The sequence below is a fragment of the Epargyreus clarus genome, unplaced genomic scaffold, assembly GCF_041222505.1.
Source record: "Epargyreus clarus isolate Ecla_fem2 unplaced genomic scaffold, WU_Ecla_fem_2.2 ptg000036l, whole genome shotgun sequence".
In the NCBI taxonomy this organism is placed as follows: Eukaryota; Metazoa; Arthropoda; class Insecta; order Lepidoptera; family Hesperiidae; genus Epargyreus; species Epargyreus clarus.
In genome coordinates, this window is record NW_027332241.1 from 6,008,842 (window position 1) to 6,031,688 (window position 22,847).

General features: G+C 43.4%; 1 protein-coding gene across 1 annotated transcript in view; it reads right to left on the bottom strand.

The window, feature by feature from the left end:
- LOC140756878 (GTPase-activating protein CdGAPr) overlaps positions 1-22,847 on the bottom strand; it is a 54,239-nt gene that overhangs the window by 16,184 nt on the left and 15,208 nt on the right. Inside the window, exons 2-14 of the mRNA XM_073092412.1 lie at positions 15,327-15,424; positions 14,065-14,141; positions 12,930-13,030; positions 11,959-12,091; positions 11,407-11,569; positions 10,574-10,743; positions 8,292-8,383; positions 6,221-6,278; positions 5,571-5,697; positions 4,525-4,703; positions 3,734-3,929; positions 2,790-2,918; positions 2,118-2,268 (exon numbers count right to left, since the gene is read on the bottom strand). Coding sequence (XP_072948513.1) covers positions 2,118-2,268; positions 2,790-2,918; positions 3,734-3,929; positions 4,525-4,703; positions 5,571-5,697; positions 6,221-6,278; positions 8,292-8,383; positions 10,574-10,743; positions 11,407-11,569; positions 11,959-12,091; positions 12,930-13,030; positions 14,065-14,141; positions 15,327-15,424 — 1,674 coding nt within the window. The remainder of the gene's footprint in view (positions 1-2,117; positions 2,269-2,789; positions 2,919-3,733; positions 3,930-4,524; positions 4,704-5,570; positions 5,698-6,220; positions 6,279-8,291; positions 8,384-10,573; positions 10,744-11,406; positions 11,570-11,958; positions 12,092-12,929; positions 13,031-14,064; positions 14,142-15,326; positions 15,425-22,847) is intronic.

The window sequence follows — 22,847 nt, forward strand, 5'->3', positions numbered from 1 at the left end:
TAAATTAATACAACGTTTTAAAATAGTAATCTAAATAAATTAAAATCAATTAACATTTTCCAATATTTATATTAACACAATTTCATTTCATACCGTAATAATAATAAAAAACAAGATTTATGGTAGAAAATTAAATTGTGATAATGGTAACACAATCGGGATCCAAAACATTTTTTGTGCCGCCATTTTTAAGTTTCGTAGCTGATATTATTCGTTTTCGTGATCGTGGTCGAACTCGATTGTTTTCTAGTTTTCATAAGGCGTTTTTTTAAATCGTGTGCAGTTTTTTTTTTTTGTTGACTTTGTGAAAGTTTTCGTTTCTTGTTAATTTGTTAAGGTTCACAATACCTGTAATCGTATTTTGACAATGACATTTCTTTGTTTACATTTTACACATTACGTGCATACATGTACGCAAACATGCACGTATTTACACGTGTATAGGCGAGCTGTTAGAAGATTGTAGAAGCTTGTTCGACTCCGGCGGCACCACCGTCACACCTATTCCTGTTATAGCAGCAGTTGTTGTCATAATCATTGCTTGTGGTGTGTTATGGGTTGAAGGGTGTGGTAAGAGAGACATACTTATCTGAGACGTTCCAGCTTAGTACTCAGTGATACTAACGCATCTGACGCGACCTCAGGTAAGACTTTCATCACCAATGCTATTTGCTGCATTAGTCTTAACCAACACTGGACCAATATGGCCCAGCATGTCTCATTCCGTTAAGACTACGACCATAAGGCTTGGGCGAGCGCAGCAGGTTGGGCGCCCACACGATGCCATGTTGGGGACAGTGGGGGGCACTGGGCCAGCGTGCCCCACTCACCTGCACGGCGACGCCCTGCAGCGCGTGCTGCGGCTTGGGCGAGCGCAGCAGGTTGGGCGCCCACACGATGCCATGTTGGGGACAGTGGGGGGCACTGGGCCAGCGTGCCCCACTCACCTGCACGGCGACGCCCTGCAGCGCGTGCTGCGGCTTGGGCGAGCGCAGCAGGTTGGGCGCCCACACGATGCCATGTTGGGGACAGTGGGGGGCACTGGGCCAGCGTGCCCCACTCACCTGCACGGCGACGCCCTGCAGCGCGTGCTGCGGCTTGGGCGAGCGCAGCAGGTTGGGCGCCCACACGATGCCATGTTGGGGACAGTGGGGGGCACTGGGCCAGCGTGCCCCACTCACCTGCACGGCGACGCCCTGCAGCGCGTGCTGCGGCTTGGGCGAGCGCAGCAGGTTGGGCGCCCACACGATGCCATGTTGGGGACAGTGGGGGGCACTGGGCCAGCGTGCCCCACTCACCTGCACGGCGACGCCCTGCAGCGCGTGCTGCGGCTTGGGCGAGCGCAGCAGGTTGGGCGCCCACACGATGCCATGTTGGGGACAGTGGGGGGCACTGGGCCAGCGTGCCCCACTCACCTGCACGGCGACGCCCTGCAGCGCGTGCTGCGGCTTGGGCGAGCGCAGCAGGTTGGGCGCCCACACGATGCCATGTTGGGGACAGTGGGGGGCACTGGGCCAGCGTGCCCCACTCACCTGCACGGCGACGCCCTGCAGCGCGTGCTGCGGCTTGGGCGAGCGCAGCAGGTTGGGCGCCCACACGATGCCATGTTGGGGACAGTGGGGGGCACTGGGCCAGCGTGCCCCACTCACCTGCACGGCGACGCCCTGCAGCGCGTGCTGCGGCTTGGGCGAGCGCAGCAGGTTGGGCGCCCACACGATGCCATGTTGGGGACAGTGGGGGGCACTGGGCCAGCGTGCCCCACTCACCTGCACGGCGACGCCCTGCAGCGCGTGCTGCGGCTTGGGCGAGCGCAGCAGGTTGGGCGCCCACACGATGCCATGTTGGGGACAGTGGGGGGCACTGGGCCAGCGTGCCCCACTCACCTGCACGGCGACGCCCTGCAGCGCGTGCTGCGGCTTGGGCGAGCGCAGCAGGTTGGGCGCCCACACGATGCCATGTTGGGGACAGTGGGGGGCACTGGGCCAGCGTGCCCCACTCACCTGCACGGCGACGCCCTGCAGCGCGTGCTGCGGCTTGGGCGAGCGCAGCAGGTTGGGCGCCCACACGATGCCATGTTGGGGACAGTGGGGGGCACTGGGCCAGCGTGCCCCACTCACCTGCACGGCGACGCCCTGCAGCGCGTGCTGCGGCTTGGGCGAGCGCAGCAGGTTGGGCGCCCACACGATCGCCATGTTTCGCGCTGTCATGCCGGTGGACTCGTGGAGGAGCGACACCCGACGGAGGTGACGCATTAGGTACGCCAAAGTTCTGAAAAAAAAAACATACAAAATAGTGATTTTCCCAACTTCGAAAGGTAACAAATATGGCAATGGGAGATCTTTTAAAAGTGGTAACACTCTCTGTAGTTCGACTCCGGCGGCACCACCGTCACACCTATTTCTGCTTCATAACAACAGTGCACCGCTGCCATATTCTGGTTTGAAAGGTGTGATAAGGGAGGCATATTTTTCCAAGACGTTCCTCTTAATTCAACTTACTCCCCAGGAGTAGTGGTGCATCTGTAGCCGACCGACCTCAGGTAAGAATATCTAATCCTATCTGGAATTGATTACAGATGTTCATGAACGTCAGTAGCTTACCATCAGGTGGACGGCATGCTTGTCTGCTACTCCTATATTATAAGAGCTTACACACCTGTAGTGCTATAGTTATGCTTGTGGTTGTGTTCGACCGCACTGGCTCTGTGACTGAAACCTCCACGCATTAACTTTAAAGCGGACTAGAAGTTTGGCGCGGGCTATGCCCAGCAATGGGAGTGGCTAACACACCTGTAGTGCGGCGGGGGCAGCTTGACGACGGTGTCTCTCATCGCGCGGAGCCGCGCGGGCTCCTCCACCTGTACGGCCGCTACGAAGCTCTCGTACAGTTGGTAAGTGCAGAGCGGGTTCGGGAGTTCCCTGCAATTAATAGGGTTGGGTTTATAAATTAAATAAAAATGAACGAGTGTCTGAAGTTCTTCATGAAGAAAATAAATGAGTTAGAGAAGTAAGTGACTCATGTTTGTCTATGTCTGCCATTTTGTTTGCCGCGGTTATGTGTCTGTCTGAGTGTCTATGTGTATCACCTTTATGATTCTCTGTGTCCGTCTTATTGTCTATCTATATGTCTGGCTATGTGTCTGTCTGTCTGCCTGCCTATATATTTGTCTGTTTTTTCTTGTGCCTGTCTTTGTATCTACTTGTGTGTCTGTCTGTATTTCAATCTAAATATCAGTTTTTGTCTCTATCTGTATTTTTGCCTGTATGTCCATTTATGTTTGTCTTCATGTCTGTCTGTCTGTGTGTGTTTGTTGGTATGTCTACCTGTGCCTGCACGTATCTCTGTCTGTCTGTGTGCCTGTGTGTATGTCCCTGTTTGCATGCCTGTGTGTGTGTGTGTGTCTGTCTTTTTTGTGTGCGTGTGTATGTGTGTATGTGTGTGTCTCTCTCTGTGCGCGTGTGTGAGCGTGCGTCCCTCTGTGTGCTAATGTGTGTGGGTGTGCATGTGTGTGTGTGTGAGCACGCGTGCGCGTCTCTCTGTGTGTCTGTCTGCCCCTACATTACCTGAAGTACATCTTGAGCAGGCTGGCCAGCGCGTGTGGGTCGCACGCGTTCCTCTCTGTGCCTGTGTGTGTGTGTGTGTGTGTGTGTGTGTGTGTGTGTGTGTGTGTGTGTGCCTGTGTGTGTGTGAGCACGCGCGCGCATCTCTCTGTATGTCTGTCTGTCCACTATACCTGAAGTACATCTTCAGCAGGCTCGCCAGTGCGTGCGGGTCTCGCTGCAGCGGCTGCGCGAGCTCCGCGCGCTGGCCGGCGTCGAACCGCGCGCGCAACCGCTGCGTCAACGCCGCGCCGCCGGACAGCCGGTAGATGCCGTCGACGGCGCCGCGGCGTTCGATCGCGCGGGAACACTCCACTAGCACCAGGGGGACTGTTGGCAATACGTACGATGTTATAATAATGGATGTTATGATAAGGGATTTACGATATTATGTATACATATTACTCAATTATATAAACAACAAAATAAATTTTATAGGATTTGACCAACACCACACTCTGTAGCTTAAAGAAATTTTAGGTTTCAGCAAACTCATGTGTAATAGATTTCAGATAGAGCCTGTTACGTTTGTAGTGTATTAATTTTTTAGTGACTTTTTGTAAATATAATATAGAAAAAACAGATGAACATGCAGTCAACCTGATAGTAACTGCCGCCCGTGGACATCTATAACCAACCCCAGATAAAATTTAATTCCTACCTGAAATCGGCCTACGCCGACATCCCTAAGGTAGAAGCTGGAACGCCTAAGAAAAATATATTTCCCTTACCACAACCTTCAAACCCGAACAAAGCAGCATTTAATATTGCTGTTATTAGACAGAATTAAGCGTGGCGGTGGTGCCGCCAGAGTACAACCATAAAAGGCTGTACCACCCTAAAAATACCGACTGCAAGCTTCTTTCCTCCATCAATCTTTCTTACAGAGATCCCCAGCACCCAGACCCCAGCAGCCAGCACTCACCATCGTGTCCACAGTTGAGCAGGTGCTCGCCCAGGTCGCAGCCGAACACCCTCTCCCGCAGGATGCCCTGCTGCTTGAGGCTGCGGCGCGACGGCCGCGACAGGATGAAGCTGCGGAACAGCGAGATCAGCTTGCCGTGCTTCCGGAGGACAGGCTTCATTGGTGCCACTGCTACTGACCTGGGGACCATGTGGGAATGAGTTAGAATGGAGCTGTACAGGTCGGATATAAACATGAGCCAACATAAAATCACTGTAGGTTGAAAGAACGCAGGATAAATTCTCACTAATATTATTATTTTTTTTTTTTTCTCTCATAAGGTACATTCAAACATATATTATTAGTCTGCCAAACTGTGTAAATGTGAATGTGTGTTTGTTTCCTTATTTGTTACCCTTTCACATCCTAACTACATAACCGATTGTCATGAAATTTTGTACACACGTTGTCAGGGGTTCAGAAAAGGTTAAGGGATTACTAAGAGTAGATCCATGCCCAGCAATGGGATGGTAAAAGATTTTTTTTTTTATAATATAGGAGTAGCAGACGAGCATGCAGTCCACCTGATGGTAAGTGGCTACTGCCGGCCATGGACGTCTGTAATCAACCCCAGATAGGATTAGATATTCCTGTCTGAGGTCGACCACAGATGCGCCGCTACCGCTGAGGACTAAGCTGGAACGCCTCGGAAAATTCTGTCTCCCTTACCACACCCTTCAAACCGGAACACAGCAGCGCCTAACACTGCTGTTATTAGGTAGAAATAGGTGTGGCGGTGGTGCCGCCGGAGTCGAACCACAATGGGTTCTACCACCTTCAAAATGGACGACAATGACTACCACTTACTAGATTTAAATGGCTATTTTATAAGGGATACAACTAGTCTTTTCGGCGTCAAACCTTTACTGTCCCATTACTGGGCACGGGTCTCCTCTCAGAGTTAAAGCTCAAGGTTTAAACCTTTGTCGACCACGCTGGCCAAATGCGAATTAGTGGATATCTATTTATCTAAAAAAACTACCCTTATATAGCTACACCAAACTCACCCTACAATAGGGGGCGGTTGCGTCATATGTCTCGGCACTTTATCCCCGATGACCGCAACGCAGTGGTGGGGGAAGAACCCCACTCGGAAGCCACGTTTACCACGCCACCATACTGATTCTTGTGGACCTGGAAATAATGTTACTAAAATGTAAATATATACATATTAATACCCCTAAGTTGAACACTATTATTTATTTAAAACTTTATTGTAACATAGAATTTGATACCAAAGGCGGACTATTACCCCCTACAAATACTAGAAGCTTAATATAGGAGTAGCAGACGAGCATGCAGTCCACCTGATGGTAAGTGGCTAAAGCCGGGAATAGACATCTGTTATCAACCTCAAATAACGTTAGATTCCTACCTGTGGTCAGCCAGTGTTTCTACTCCTGAAGACTAAGTTGAAATGCTTTGGATAAGTGTCTCCCTTACCACATCCTTCAAACCAGAGCACAGCAGATGTGGCGGTGGTGACACCGGAGTCGAACCATAAAATGATCTTTTCCTGCCTTATAACCACAGTATTTACTGCTGTGTTCTGGTTTGAAGTAAAACTACGGTTTTTGAAATACCACATCCGCTCTATAGGCTTATAGTATTAAATCTCTTTATTAATAGTTATGTAAATATGTACCCACAAACTCACCGGGCATGTCAATGATTGAGATCATATCACCCACTTCAAAGCTGATTTCATCTCGGGCCTGAAACAAAAGAAAATATAATTTTAATACATATAGGATTGTTTTCTACACAAGGAGTTTTAAGAATTATAAATATAGTATAGAATAATTCAGAAAAAGGGTAAAGGACAATGCCCATGAAAGTATGGACCGCCATCCAGAGTTGCATCAAATTGAAACTTGTTGTGGACGATGTATAATTAACCAAATACTACCACCAATAATTATTTTTTAGATCAGCACCCGGGTTCTGAAGTTATTTACCGAAATCTTACATAACCTTAAAATCGAAAATATCCGACGATAGATTGATGGTCGATTTTAACTGATAGTAGGTACCTATAATGGGGTTCAATAACATATTCCATTTATTTTTAAAGGTAGTAGGAAAAAAACCTAAAATAATGAATTCCGAGTATAAAATACCGCCATTTTAATTTTTAAGAACAACAATCAACATTTCGTCTTATTTTTTCTTAAATGGAACCCCCTTGTTCAAAGAAACTATTCTGATCGACAAACTATGTAAAAAAATCAAAAAATAATTTTAATATTACTTTCATTTTGACGCATGAGAAAAATCAGTACCAAGAATGGGCATTCTCCTTTGTTTATATCGTACCTATAGTATCTAATAATTTTAAGCAATTTATTCTATGAAACTTATTAAAATATAATTCTTTATTTTTAAATTTTCCTAATTGAAAGTATGTGTTTTTATGAAGATATACGTCCATTATTCAAAAAATAATCTATCAGATTATTGCCTACTAAAGATTGAAATTAGAACATGTCTAGTATGAATGAATTGTCACATTGTAGATCTTTGGTAGACAAAACATTAGAAAGATAGATTTAATATTAATAACGGGATATCTTCATGAACGACATCCTTTTTGTTTTAACAATTATAATATAGATTTATATTTTTAAAATATCAAATATTTTCATAGAATAAATTGTCTGAAAACAACAAAAACCTCATACAAATTTAATAAGTAGTTTTGAGAAAATGACAGATATAGAATTTTACATACATACATACATACATGCATACATACATACGAGTACATAGTGGTTGAATATAGAAACCCCTATTTTATAATCGATTAACTATGTGATGATATTTCAGGTAACGGCACAGAGCGCGGGTCTCCTCTCAGAATGAGAAGGATTAGGTCATAGTCCACCGCGCTGGACAGGTGCGTATTGGTAGACTTCACATACCTTTGAGAACTTTTTTTTCTTTAATAACTCTGTATTGTGCAGGTTTCCTCACGATGTTTTCCTTCACCGTTTAAGCAAGTGATAATTAATTTGTAATACTCACATAACTTTGAAAAACAGAGGCGCCTGATACAGTTTATTTATTACAATTATTTTATTATTTCAAATACGTAATATTTAAAATGATATTTTAAAACACATTCACTAACAAGTACTTCACAGAGTAACTGATAAAAAATAACTACACTTCCTTTAAGTTCGAGCAAAAACAGGAAAACTATTTACGGGAAGTACGGAAAATACGTAACTATTTGTGCTATATATAATGTGAGAGCAATGTCCGTCTGTCATATAGAAATAAGTAGATCATATTTATATGTGCGATACTAAAATAGGAAGGATTTTTAAAATGTTTGTTTGTTTATTTATTTTGATTCTCGTACATTATTATTTTTATGTTGATCAAGAGATGTTATGGTTACGGCCAAGTTTCGGCCAGGTTCGGCCGAAGTTATAGTTTAGGTCACAAATAAGCCTAGCCTTTCGGCCCGACCGAAACGATACCTTCGTAAACTTTCGGGTTGTGTTTGGCTATAGTCAGTTGTTTAGAGGATTTATTTTTCCAAAAAAATATTTTTTTATTTTATTTAAGGTACCTTTTTTTACCGAATATAGCTTATATTATAGCGAAAACAAGATATTTTAATACTCACGATACGCGGTTTTTATTTGTTAATTACCGATTTTTAGCACCAACATTATAAGTATGGGCACCATATCACATACATATATTAAAATAAAACGCACCTGCGACACATATTTCCGCACGGAATACGCAGCTGCGACCGCAGGCGTGTTGATTGAACTCGAGTCTTCATTTGCCACTAACAGCTTGTGACCTGTGAGTGAAAAAAAATGTTATTATATCTGTTGTCTTAACAGCAATGACTGAAAAATAAATATTAAAATAGGTAGTTTGATAATAAAACACACTTATATTGCGGGTAGTATGCATCTAAGATCCCTATAAAAAGGCTGTGATAACGTCGGCTCTTTTAGTATGCTCGTAGTCGTATCGCAGACAGCTCTTAAGTAAGAGGAAACTCTGTTAGATAAATAATTGGTTTAGTAAAGGTAAATATTGTGATTATTGTATAGAAAAAATACTAATAGTATTGTGTAAAAGTAATCAAGTAGAAATAAGGTAAAATGTATATGTATGGTATAATCGATATTATACTTGTGTGATAAGCTTAGTTAGGTGAATATGTTTCGTATAAATAAATATGCTTTGTATTTTTATATAATATGCTTTGTATTTTTATATTGCAATATTTGATTATATACTAAACTGGAATAGTTAAAATGGCAATAGGTTATTAAATGAGTGTGTACTAACTGTGTTTCTTTTATATATTTGTACGATTTTTATACTAGTCACCTTAAATTAGTTTAAAACTCAAGGAAAAATCAAGAATCTGTATAGTCGCAGTATTAGTTAAAATAATAAATTACTAGCATGGAACGCTCCATGGGCGACAACAGTCACTTTATCATACATTGCATTCCATTTGTATTTGTAGCGTAGTCGCATCTATTCTGGAGCGGCTCACAAAAAACTTAATAAAAATTCAGGCCCAACTCAGCTCTAAATGTCACAGAACGCCTCATGTTCCAGACTAGTTACCTTTATTAATTATCCAAACGCTTCACGTATCACACTACTCACATTTATTAAGCATTTAGAACTACAATACAGTCGTAACTAATCCGGAACGCCTCACGTTCCAACCTAGTAACTCTATCCTATCATCTGACAATGACACCACATCACAACACCGTGCCCAATACACGCGGACCGCGCCATCTACAGCTCTGCGTGACGTCACCGCTGCCGTGTGACGTCACCAGCTCCGCCAGTCCCGCGCGACGTCACCAGCCGCGCGTGACGTCACTGTCACCGTCGTGTCGTCGTCCGCGATGATGGACAGGTGGTGGACGTAGTCGGCCACCAGCCAGTGACGTCACCGGGCGCGTGACGTCACCGGCCCCTAGCGCGCGGCTCACCCTTGTTGTCCATCTGCAGCCAGTTGAGCACCGGCCCGCAGTTGATGGAGTCGTCCGCGATGATGGACAGGTGGTGGACATAGTGGGCCACCAGCCAGTGACGTCACCGGGCGCGTGACGTCACCGGCCCCTAGCGCGCGGCTCACCCTTGTTGTCCATCTGCAGCCAGTTGAGCACCGGCCCGCAGTTGATGGAGTCGTCCGCGATGATGGACAGGTGGTGGACATAGTGGGCCACCAGCCAGTGACGTCACCGGGCGCGTGACGTCACCGGCCCCTAGCGCGCGGCTCACCCTTGTTGTCCATCTGCAGCCAGTTGAGCACCGGCCCGCAGTTGATGGAGTCGTCCGCGATGATGGACAGGTGGTGGACATAGTGGGCCACCAGCCAGTGACGTCACCGGGCGCGTGACGTCACCGGCCCCTAGCGCGCGGCTCACCCTTGTTGTCCATCTGCAGCCAGTTGAGCACCGGCCCGCAGTTGATGGAGTCGTCCGCGATGATGGACAGGTGGTGGACATAGTGGGCCACCAGCCAGTGACGTCACCGGGCGCGTGACGTCACCGGCCCCTAGCGCGCGGCTCACCCTTGTTGTCCATCTGCAGCCAGTTGAGCACCGGCCCGCAGTTGATGGAGTCGTCCGCGATGATGGACAGGTGGTGGACATAGTGGGCCACCAGCCAGTGACGTCACCGGGCGCGTGACGTCACCGGCCCCTAGCGCGCGGCTCACCCTTGTTGTCCATCTGCAGCCAGTTGAGCACCGGCCCGCAGTTGATGGAGTCGTCCGCGATGATGGACAGGTGGTGGACATAGTGGGCCACCAGCCAGTGACGTCACCGGGCGCGTGACGTCACCGGCCCCTAGCGCGCGGCTCACCCTTGTTGTCCATCTGCAGCCAGTTGAGCACCGGCCCGCAGTTGATGGAGTCGTCCGCGATGATGGACAGGTGGTGGACATAGTGGGCCACCAGCCAGTGACGTCACCGGGCGCGTGACGTCACCGGCCCCTAGCGCGCGGCTCACCCTTGTTGTCCATCTGCAGCCAGTTGAGCACCGGCCCGCAGTTGATGGAGTCGTCTGCGATGATGGACAGGTGGTGGACGTAGTCGGCCACCAGGCGGCGGTACGGCGCTCCGGTACACGCGGCCGTGGTGAGGTTCGGCAGGCCGGACACCTTGCGGTCGTAGATGCATCTGGAAACGGAGAAAATTTGCTTAATTTTTTTAAAGCAAAAGAAATTACAGGAACACAAAAAAAAAATTGGACTGCTCGACCGGCTTCAAAAAGGTTGCAGAAACCGTTGTGGTTCGACTCCTGAAGCACTAATACCACACCTTTTTATGCCTTGTAACAGCAGTGTAACTCTGTTGGCTTCCGCTTGGAAGATAGTAGGAAAGACATACTTACCCGAAGCGTTCTAGCTTGCTCTTTAGTGGTAGCAACGCATCAGAGGGCTACCTCAGGTAGATTCCGCGCCAAACTGCTTGTCCGCTCCGAATATAGAAACGAGTCGCGTCGCAATAGCAAGTTGTAGATATCAGCGGGACTACTTAGGATTCTCGAGTGTTCTGGTCCTCCGAGCCGGATACCGCTCACCTGTGCAGCATGTCGTCCAGCTGCAGGAAGTTCTCCCTGTTCCTGGTAAGGGTCCACTCGCCTCCGTCCAGCTGCCGCTAAGGGTGCCACTCTCGAGGGTTCTGGTCCTCCGAGCCGGATACCGCTCACCTGTGCAGCATGTCGTCCAGCTGCAGGAAGTTCTCCCTGTTCCTCGTGAGGGTCCACTCGCCTCCGTCCAGCTGCCGCTAAGGGTGCCACTCTCGAGTGTTCTGGTCCTCCGAGCCGGACACAGCACTCACCTGTGCAGCATGTCGTCCAGCTGCAGGAAGTTCTCCCTGTTCCTGGTGAGGGTCCACTCTCGCACATCGCTAGCCTCCGTCCAGCTGCCGCTGAGGGTACGACTCTCGACGGACTCGTCGCTGCCAGAATTTACGTGGGACCTAACTTTCAGGCAGATCCAATCTGGAAAGAGGAAGAAACATAATTAATTTACACCTAATTAATAAATTCGTCGCAGAATTAGAGAGGATTATTAACGGCAATAGCGGACTAATCAATGGAGGAGATGGAGAATTTGATCCATATAAGTGACACTATCCGATACAGAGTTTGTGATCATTTAATTAACTCGTTCGATTCCTGGCTAGGGAAAAATATATTAAAAAAACGAATGATGCAGTTTTAGTTTTATCAAATCGGCCTCGTAACTCCTTTTGTGTGTGTGTGTTTGTGTGCGTGTGTGCGCGTGCGTGCGTGTGTGTGTGTGTGTGTATGAGCGTCTGTGTGTATGTGTGTCTGTGTGTGTGTGTGTGTGTGTGTGTGTGCGTGTACAGTGTCTACATGTCTCTCACCGTCCTCCGGCGAGTCGTCGTTAGCGTCGCACGGCACTATCTCGACGGCCAGGCCGCCGAGCGACACGCGCTCGTAGTGGAAGTGCGCGCAGTCCTCCAGCTTCGGGAACCTGCATGCCGGTGGCGGTGCGGGCTGGGGATCGTAAGAGAAAAAGAACGTTAAATGTTCAGTAAATTATCAAATTATTATGTTATTATGGTGGGACCAAAACACCTATAATGAAATCAAAGGACCAGAAGACTATAGAACACCAAGAGCTGTCTCGAGCTGTCAAGAACGGCGGCACCTCGGGCACTCCTATTTCTTTTTTTATATATATCATAGGAGTAGCAGACGAGCATGCAGTCCACCTGATGGTAAGTGACTACTGCCGTATGGACATCTGTAATCAACCCCAGGTAAGATTAGATATACCTACCTGAGGTCGGCCACTGATACGCCGCTACCCCAAAGGACTAAGGTGAAACGCCTCGTAAAACTATGTCTCCCTTACCACACCCTTCAAACCAGAACACGGCAGCGCTTAACACTGCTATTATTAGGCAGAAATAGGTGTGGCGGTGGTGCCGTCCTCGAGGTACCGGCGCACCTGGGGCCGAGCTCAGGTAGGAATTAAATCCTTTGATTACAGATATACATGGGCGGCAGTAGCAACTTACCATCAAAAGCCTCATCATGCTCGTCTGCTATATCATCGAAAATATAAACCAAAAGACTATACACTTACGATGACATAAAATTAAGTCTATACATCTATGATGAAACCAAAAGACCACATAAGACCAAAAGTATTCCACTGAGACCAAAGACCATACACCTACGATGTGACCAGAAGACCATACACCCATGATGTGACCAGAAGACCATACACCCATGATGAGGCCAAAAGACCAGTAGACCATAGAAGACCAAGGCTAACCCCCACACAATCTGACCCAACACATCATAAATCATACTATGCAATACTCACGGTATCGTCCAGATCGAAGGCGATTGACGTCGGTGGGGCTGACTGGCTCATAGCGTTGTGACCCACCGGCGTCACCGACAACGTTGTCAGGGAGACCGACCCTGGAACCAAGGATTACTATTAATTTAAAATTATCGTTTAATAATGACAAAGATAATTCGGTTGTAAAAAAATATGTAAATACTAGCTGACCCGGCAAACGTTGTGTTGTCATATAAATAAAAAAATGTTAAAGGTGAACAACCCTTATCACTTAGCGGTATGAAAAATAGATAGTAGCCGATTCTCAGACCCTGAATATGCAAATAAAATTTGGTGAAAATCGGTAAAGCAATTTCGGAGGAGTACGGTAACTAACATTGTGACACGAGAATTTTATGTATAAGATTACTATTTATTTAAAATTAATTATAAACTATTGTTTAAGAGTTTGAGACCGACCCTAGAATCATGGAAGGAATATCTATTATTACTAATAATTTAAAATTATCGTTTAATAATGACAAAGATATTTCGGTTTTAAAACAATATGTAAATATTATATTGCAATACCCTAACAGGGTGCAGGCTTGTACTAAAATTAATTTATAAGACCCGACTATGAAAATAAGCATAAGCAATAAAGAATTTGAGTTTTATAAAATTAGTGTTTTTAAAGTCCGCGCCAAACTGCTAGTCCGCTCTGAAGTTGTTGCGAGCAGGTGTAGTCATACAGTTTGCTATGGCGACGCGATTTCTATATTCAGAGCGGACTAGTAGTTTTACGCGGACGATACTGTAGCACTGCTGGGCACGGGTCTCCTCTCAGAATGAGAAGAATTAGGCCATTAAAAATAAAAAAAAGTAGCCAAAGATATGTGATAACCAATACGCACTTGGCCAGCGCGGTGGACTATGGCCTATCCTTCTCATTCTGAGAGGAGACCCGTGCCCAGCAGTGAGACAGTAAAGGGTTGATGATGATGATGATGAGACGAATAGGTACGTCAACGGGTCTTTACTCTTTATTACTGCACACAAGCAACTTTTATTAAATAAGTCTCACACCAAATAGTGCAAGAAGCTGCAATGAAAAATTGTCAATTTCGACTTGTTACCTTATTCGATACGGCACATTTAATACTAATACACTTACCCGGCGTCTCCCTCTTGACGTCCGTGTCATTTCCGTTTCGCGTGGAGCTCCGCGACTCCGAACTGAACCGTACGGATCTGAAACCGATCAGTATTCTCGTGAGGATCTTGAAACATTTTGTCAAAGTTTGTAAACGAATGTTATGATGATATGAAACCATATTAGCTTATGATGTTTCTAGTCATATTGCTTGGTCGATAGCAAAGATATTTAACATTTCTCGTGAGGATCTTCGAACATTTTGTCAAATCTTGGAAACGAATGTTATGATTCTATGAAGCCATATTATGTTTAGAAGGCTCTACTCATGTAACTATATCGATAGTAAAATTATTTAACATATTTAGATAGATAGATAGATAGATAGATAGATAGATTATTTATTTCAAGAACTTAAGCAACAACAACAAATTATAACACATAATAAACAATGATATTCAAAAATACACATATGGAGACACAAACTTAATTAAATTATTAACTAAATTTTCTTAAGAAATAAAATAAAATAAAATAAAAGAAATAAAAAGGAACTGAAAATAATAAAATGAAATAAAATATTTAAATATTTGTTTTTTTTTAGATAGGAGTAGCTAACGAGGATACGGTTTTGAAGGTAGGTTAGGAAGGTAGAACCCTTTGTGGTTCGACTCTGGCGGCACCACTGCCACACCAGATCAAAGCAGCGCTTAACACTGCTGTTATTACGCAGAAATTGGCGTGGAACCGCCGGAGTCGAACCTCAATGGGTTCTACCACCTTCAAAGTCCATCGACTTAATATTTAAATAATAGGTGGCGGGGAATACTTCATTACTCAGACTTCTGTCTGGCCGGGGATCGAACCCGGAATTGTTTACGCGTGGGTACTGGGGGCCGTTCGAGTATTACGTAAGCAGATTTATTAAATTTATTTACTCTCCCCTCACAAGGGGGATCCTTGTTTGCAAAAGTAAGCAAAGCTGTCCCCCCCCCCCCATGCTTACGTAAACATTTTTTAATTAATCTATTGTTTTTTTTAAATATTATAATTATATGGTTATAATTTAAAAAAATGTCTATACGTATGCATTATTTGCGGGAATCCCCGAAAATGAGTTTCGTTTTCAAGCAAAGACAATGTGAGGGTTGCCATTCGTGTAAACATGAAGATGAACGGCCCCCTGGTACTGGTACGGTGGCCGCTCTTTCTCTCAGCCACGTCTCTGCACGTCGTCTACAACCTTGGAACAAGACATTTTAATTTTGATATAGGTACGTTACCTGTGAAAAGTGACAGGGCAATGTGAGTCCTTGTCCGGTTCGGCGAAGGCGCGCGCCGCCAGCGACTGGCAGGACATCACCGAGCCGTGGGGGGAGCCCTGCAAGGAAGAATTGAACAATGTCAACATTGCTTCATGTCATCTTCATCATCAACCCATTACTGTCCCACTGCTGGGCACGGGTCTCTCACAAAGAGAAAGATTAGGACATAGTCCTCCGCGCTGGCCAAGTGCGAATTGGTAGACTTCACATATAGTCCGCGCCAAACTGCTAGTCCGCCCTGAACTTATTGCGAGCAGGTGTAGTCATACAATTTGCTATGGCGACAAGATTCATTTCTATATTCAGAGCAGACTAGCAGTTTTACGAGGACTATACCTTTGATTTTTTTTTAAGATTCCTCAGGTATGCAGTTCCTCACGATGTTTTCCTTCACCGTTTAAGCAAGTGATAATTAACTTCTAATACGCACATAACTTTGAAAATCAGAGGTGCGTGCGTGGGATTTGAACCAGGGATCATCAATAATTTTAAGTTATTGTGTAGCCGTGAAAAATTGACCTGAAACGCGTGGATTCCCTTCTTATTAATATCGAATTCTGTAGAAAAGTTTTCAAAGGTGTGTTGAATCTATCAATCCGCACTTGACCAGGGAAAATAAAGATTTGATAGTTTATTATTACGACGGTTCGACTCCGGCGGCACCACGTCACACCTATTTCTGTTATAACGGCAGCGTTAAGCGCTTCTGTGTTATGGTTTGGCGTGGTAAGGGAGACATACTTTTCCAAGGCATTCCAGCTTAGTCCTCAGGGGTACCGGCGCATCTATGGCCGACCTCAGGTAAGAATATCTAATCCTATCTGGGATTGATTACAGATGTCTACGAGCGGCAGTATGACCGTCAGATGGACTGCAAGCTCGTCTGCTACTCCTATATTATAAAAGAGCTCGTCTGCTACTCTTATATTATAAAAAAAACTATTGCGAATACATGACACTTCACACTCCATCTTAAACAGACAAAAACATAACAAATCATATCTGGGGTTGATTGCAGATGTCTACGGGCGGCAGTAGCTTACCATCAGGTGGACTGCATGCACGTCTGCTACTCCTATATTATAAAAAAGCTCGTCCGCTACTCTAATATGAAAAAAAAACTATTCGTGACACCTCACACTCCATCTTAAATAGACAAAAACATAACAGCCACTCACAATACAAATTATCGGCAGATAATTCAAGTGTTGACGATGACTTAACGATCTGTTCTGACATATCTCGAGTGGCTCTCGGGAGAGTTTTTATGTCGATTTGTTGTGAGCGCTTTTTGTATATGTATTCCTTGTTTAAGATGATATGTCACTTATTTTAGTAAGGGAAGTACATAGTAAGTGGTGGTACCCTACATAGGTATGTAGATGTAATGTTTAGGGTACCGCACCCAAAGGGTAAAAAAAATATTATATGCGTAACCCTATTATGAAGCCTCCGCTTTCTGTCCGACACAGGGTTCTATCTCCTGAAATGTAGTAGATAGACACTTGAATTTTTTACAGAATCTGTATAATGGTGGCCGCTATATAATTTTCGCTTTATCTATTGAACCGTAATAGATAGGTCAAATTTTCAAATTGCATTCACTTCTATGGCTGCTACTATAACAAATACTAAAAATACGAACAAAAAAAAATTGGTGGTACGGAACCCTCAGTGTGCGAGTTCGACTCTCATTTGTCCAATTATTTTAATTTTGATTTTCATCTTTTAAATAAATACGGGCGAAAATTTAAGCATTATTTTATGTTGGTCCAATTAGGTGATATTAGTTCTTACTATCACCACATACAAGTTAATTCTGTACAATTTAGAAATTAATAGACGTTTCCCATCTCCCTCCATCCCTTACCAAAATCCTCAGGAAGACCGGAAGGTCTCCCATTACTCATCAATCCACATATTATAACCGTCCAACAGGTGTGTCAATTACTTTATAATGAGACCAGCAAGAATGCGTTTGATTGAATACGATTCACCTTGAGAGCGACCCGTCCGTCATATTAATCAGGCGACGTTTTATATTCGTATGTCTAGATAGGAACGTTGATGTAGTAAGCGAATAGACTACTAACGTAAGATTTTTTTAATTAATAAATATATCTATACTAATATTATAAAGAGGAAAACTTTGTTTGTTTGTTTGATTGTAATGAATAGGCTCAAAAACTACTGCACCGATTTTAAAAATTCTTTCACGATACGAAAGCTACATTATCCACGAGTAACATATTATGCTATATTTTATACGAAATATATTTGATAAATAGATTTTGAGGCGGTACAAAGTTTGCCGGGTCAGCTAGTAAGAAAAAAACGCTTTCTACACTCTCAGCCTCACTAGGATTCTCAGTATCGTGGGTGCCACACACACATGAACACACAAAGACGTATACATGAACACCTAGATCCAGAACAGATATCTAAATTAATCATTCAGATATCTGTCTGGCCGAGGATCGAACCCGGAACCCTTTGCGCGTCAGACCTGTATGGTGACCGCTCCGCCACGCGGGTCGTCTGATTGAAGCTTTTTTATTATATAGGAGTAGCAGACGAGCATGCTGTCCAATTGATGGTAAGTAGTAACTGCCACCCATGGACATCAATAATCAACCAGAGATAAGATAAGATTTCTACCTGAGGTTGACCACTTGCGTTGTTACTCCTAAGGACTAAGTTGGAACGCCTCGGTTAACTATGTCACTCTTGCCACACGCTTCAAACCTAAACACAGCAGCGCTACACTGCTGTTATAACAGAAATAGATGTTGCGGTGGTGCCGCCGGAGTCAAAGTACACAAGGTTCTATCATTTTAATTCTCACTGCCGGCGGTCACAGTTTGTGCGAGATGTCGCTTACGATTGCGGCAGATTGTCGCCTGTAGTAACTGTAGCAGTTTTACGCGGACTATACCTTCTTCACCCACTAAGCATCGGAAAGCTGCTGCACCATAATTTTTTTTATTTTTTTTTATAATATAGGAGTAGCAGACGAGCATGCAGTCCACCTGATGGTAAGTGGCTACTGCCGCCCATGGACATTTGTAATCAACCCCAGATAGGATTAGATATTCCTACCTGAGGTCGGCCACAGATGCGCCGCTACCCCTGAGGACTAAGCTGGAACGCCTCGGAAAAGTCTGTCTCCCTTACCACACCCTTCAAACCGGAACACAGCAGCGCCTAACACTGCTGTTATTAGGTAGAAATAGGTGTGGCGGTGGTGCCGCCGGAGTCGAACCGCAAAAGGTTCTACCACCTTTTCATGGCCCGTTACACACACAACGTGGACACCTGGCGCATGAATATTCTACACACCAACTTAATACGCATTACATGTTATGTGAGTAACTGCGTTATAACTTGTTTTAGTACGAGATACGACCACGTGGGTTGTAGGTGCATCTGCTTTTAATCAAACTACCTACTAAAATACAATTTAAAATTGCGAATTTTTTATACATATTTAAATAAGGAATAGCTCTTTTTTATAGGATTGTAGACGCGAAACGAGTACGCAGTCCATCTGATGGTAAGTGGTTCAATTACCATCTGATGGTAATTGAAGGTGGTAGAACCCTTTGTGGTTCGACTACGGCGGCACCACCGCCACACCTATTTGTACCTAATAACAGCAGTGTTAGGCGCTGCTGTGTTCCGTTTTGAAGGGTGTGGTAAGGGAGACAGACTTTTCCGAGGCGTTCCAGCTTAGTCTTCAGGGGTAGCGACGTATCTGTAGCTGACCTCAGGTAGGAACATCTAATCCTATCTGGGGTTGATTACAGATGTCCATGGGCGGCAGTAGCCACTTACCATCAGGTGGACTGCATGCTCGTCTGCTACTCCTATATTATAAAAAAAACAGTGGCTACTGCCGCCCATGGACATCTGTACTCAACACCAGATAGGATTAGACATTCCTTCCTGAGGTCGGCCAAAGATGCATCGTTACCCCTGAGGACTAAGTTGGAACGCCTCGGAAAAATATATCTCCTTTACCACACCCATCAAACCAGAACACAGCAGCGCTTAACATTGTTGTTATTAGGCAGAAATAGGAGTGGCGGTGGGGCCACCGGGGTCGAACCACAGAGGGTTCTACCACCTTCGAACTACATTCAAGATGATGCACATACGTCAGAGTGCCTCCACAAGAGAGTGGCCCCAATAATATAAATTAAAAAAATATCCAAAGGACAATGCCCATGAAAGTATGGACCGCCGTCCAGAGTTGCATCAAATTGAAACTTGTTGTGGACGATGTATAATTAACCAAATAGTACTACCAATACTTATATTTCAGATCAGCACCCGGGTTCTGAAGTTATTTACCGAAATGTTACATAACCTCAAAATCGAAAATATCCGACGATAGATTGATGGTCGGTTTTAACTGATAGTAGGTGTAGTGTATGTGAGTAGTGTGAAGGGTCTGTCGTCTCATGCGTATACGCCGCACACTCTGGCATAGAGAGGGAGCGGGGCATACCCCCTCTCCCTCGCACATTTATTCATTCTGCCCGGAGCTGCCAGACAGGACGGACGCGCGCGTGCGGGGTATACAGTAGTGAGCCGATACGTCGATAATACCCGAAACCTACAAACAGTACATTTGGCGACGAGTCTGTAAGTACTGTTTACAATTTATTAATGGAAAATCAATAATATATAATATTAAAAAAAAAAATAATAAAAAAAGGGAAAGAATAGATAAACAAATAATAAGTGAATATATTGCATAGTTTCTAGAAATATCATATGAAATTAAGAATACTTTTACGTAATGTAGGCCAGTATCCAGTATGCATGTTATGTTAATGTGGGTAGTGTAGGGGAATGTTGTAATTGTTATCACGTCAGATACTTTCCATCAAGAATATAATATTCACAGTCGTAGTCCTAAGTAGTTTAACTATTAATGTCAGCATGTACCCACATTATATTTCGTATCATTGGGTGATAAATATGTATAGGTACGTACGCATTGGATTACATACTGAACGTTTAATCTTATTCTTAAACTTAAACCTTTCATTCGTTTAATCAATATAGACTTATTTTCAACTCATACTTTTGAAAATAGTTAAAGACCGATTTAAGTTTAACTTACCTTTATACTTGAACAATAAATTTATGATATTAAGATATTAATAATTCTTAATCTGACACTTTAGTTGGCCGCCGACCACTGATAAACATAAATTCGAAGTTTATTTCCTATAATTCAATGGAATGTATTGAATAATAGACATAACATTCTTAAATATATTAGACATAATATTCTTAACGTAAACGTATAATAGCAATGTTATTTAAATTGAGTAACATGATCGAATATGTGATATTAACTACAATTATGTTTACTTATACAATTAAATTCATTATATAACAGTAATGTATGCAAATAGAATACAAACACGAAGTGGACATTAGTAGTATTTTGGAATTACGTATGTAATAATAAACAGATAAATGAATAAGTTTGTATAAAACTTTGTTGCAATAAAGTGTCCAATTTATAATTTAAAATAAATTAAGAAGAAGAATAATAATTAATCGTCACATTATGTCAAAAGTGAAATTTAACAAAGATCGTCGTAAATAAGTTTATATATGATAGTTTATAATAGTAGGTACACCTATTGGGCATACAAAAGCTGTAATAAAATAATGGACGATGGAAGAATGTCAAGGAACGGATGATGACCGTTCCGTGATTAAGTGTATTTATGATGATGGATAATGGAAGTAAACCATGGAATGGATGATGACCATTTCGTGATAAATATATTATGGATGATTGATGATGGAAGTAAGTCATAGAACGGATGATGCCCGTTTCTTGACTAGACGCATTTTGTATATTTACAGGTAAACATGGCAAACCTCACCCTTGAAAAATTTGAAGGTGAAGGAGATGTAGCATCAGTATGCGTGAGATGGGAACGGTGGAAGAGAAGCTTAGATATTTATTTAGAAGCCGCAGATGTTACTACACCATCGCAGAAGCGAGCGAATCTTTTACATTGGGGAGGCTCAGAACTTCAAGAGATATTTTATAATATTCCTGATCTGGACATAACAAACACTTCAGAAGCGGAGGCAGATGTATTTAAAACGGCAATCAAGAAATTAGATGAATATTTTGCACCAAAACAAAGTAAAAGATTTGAAAGGCATGTATTTAGACAAATGAAACAGGAAGAAAATGAGAAATTTGAAAAATTTATTGTACGGTTACGACAACAAGCGGCTAAATGCCAATTCCCAGATGTAGATGACCAGCTTCTCGACCAAGTCACTGAAAGGTGCAGCTCAGATGAGTTACGGAAAAAAATCCTTAGAACGGGAGATAAAATGACGCTTGAAGACGTAATAGTTGAAGCAAATGCATTGGAAGTAATAAGCAGACAATTAGAAGATTTTAGTCAGAAACAAAAACATAATCAAGACATAAACAAAATAGAAGATAAAATGAAAACCAGAATTTCGAGAGGGAAAAAAGAATGCTTTAGATGCGGCAGTTGGAATCACTTAGCATTCGATGAGAAATGTCCAGCAAGGGGAAAGACGTGTGTCAAGTGTGGAAGAATAGGGCATTTTAAATTACAATGTAGGACGAATCCTATGAAGAAGAAGTTAGAAGAGGATACATTGCAGAAGTATAATAAAGATACACCGAGGTTTAAAAAACCGAGGAAAGATGCATGCAATATAGAACAAAAGAGCACAAATTTAGATGGGGAAATTGATTACGTCTTTAATTTGAATGATGATGATACTGTAAAATGCCAAATAGGTGGGGTGGAGATTAATATGCTGATTGACTCGGGTTGTAAATATAATTTAATTACCAGCAAATCATGGATTGCTATGAAAAGTAATAAGATAAAGGTTACACAACAGATACGGAAACCTAATAAAACATTTTACGCTTATGGAAGTGATTCTCCCTTAAAATTGTTAGGTGCTTTCACATCGACAATAAAACTTGCAGGGAAAACACAAAATGCAGTTTTCTATGTGGTTGAAAATGGAACTCGTAACTTATTGGGAAAAACAACGGCTATGGATCTAGGAGTTTTAAAAATTGGTGTACAAGTAAATCAAATGGAAACTGAAGTCTTCCCGAAATTTAAAAATATTTTAATACAGATTCCGATAGATGATAAAATTAAACCTATTGCACAGCCGTACAGACGTATACCAATCCCTTTAGAAGAGAAAGTTAATGCTAAAATAAAGGAACTTTTACAAAAAGATATTATTGAGAAGGTAGACGGACCTTCGGATTGGATCTCGCCTATAGTCCCTATCTTGAAAGAGAACGGAGATATTCGGCTTTGCATAGACATGCGGCGGGCCAATTCAGCAATAAAACGAGAAAACCATCCTCTACCTACGATGGATCAATTGTTACCCAGGATTAGAAATGCAGTAGTTTTCAGTAAGTTGGAT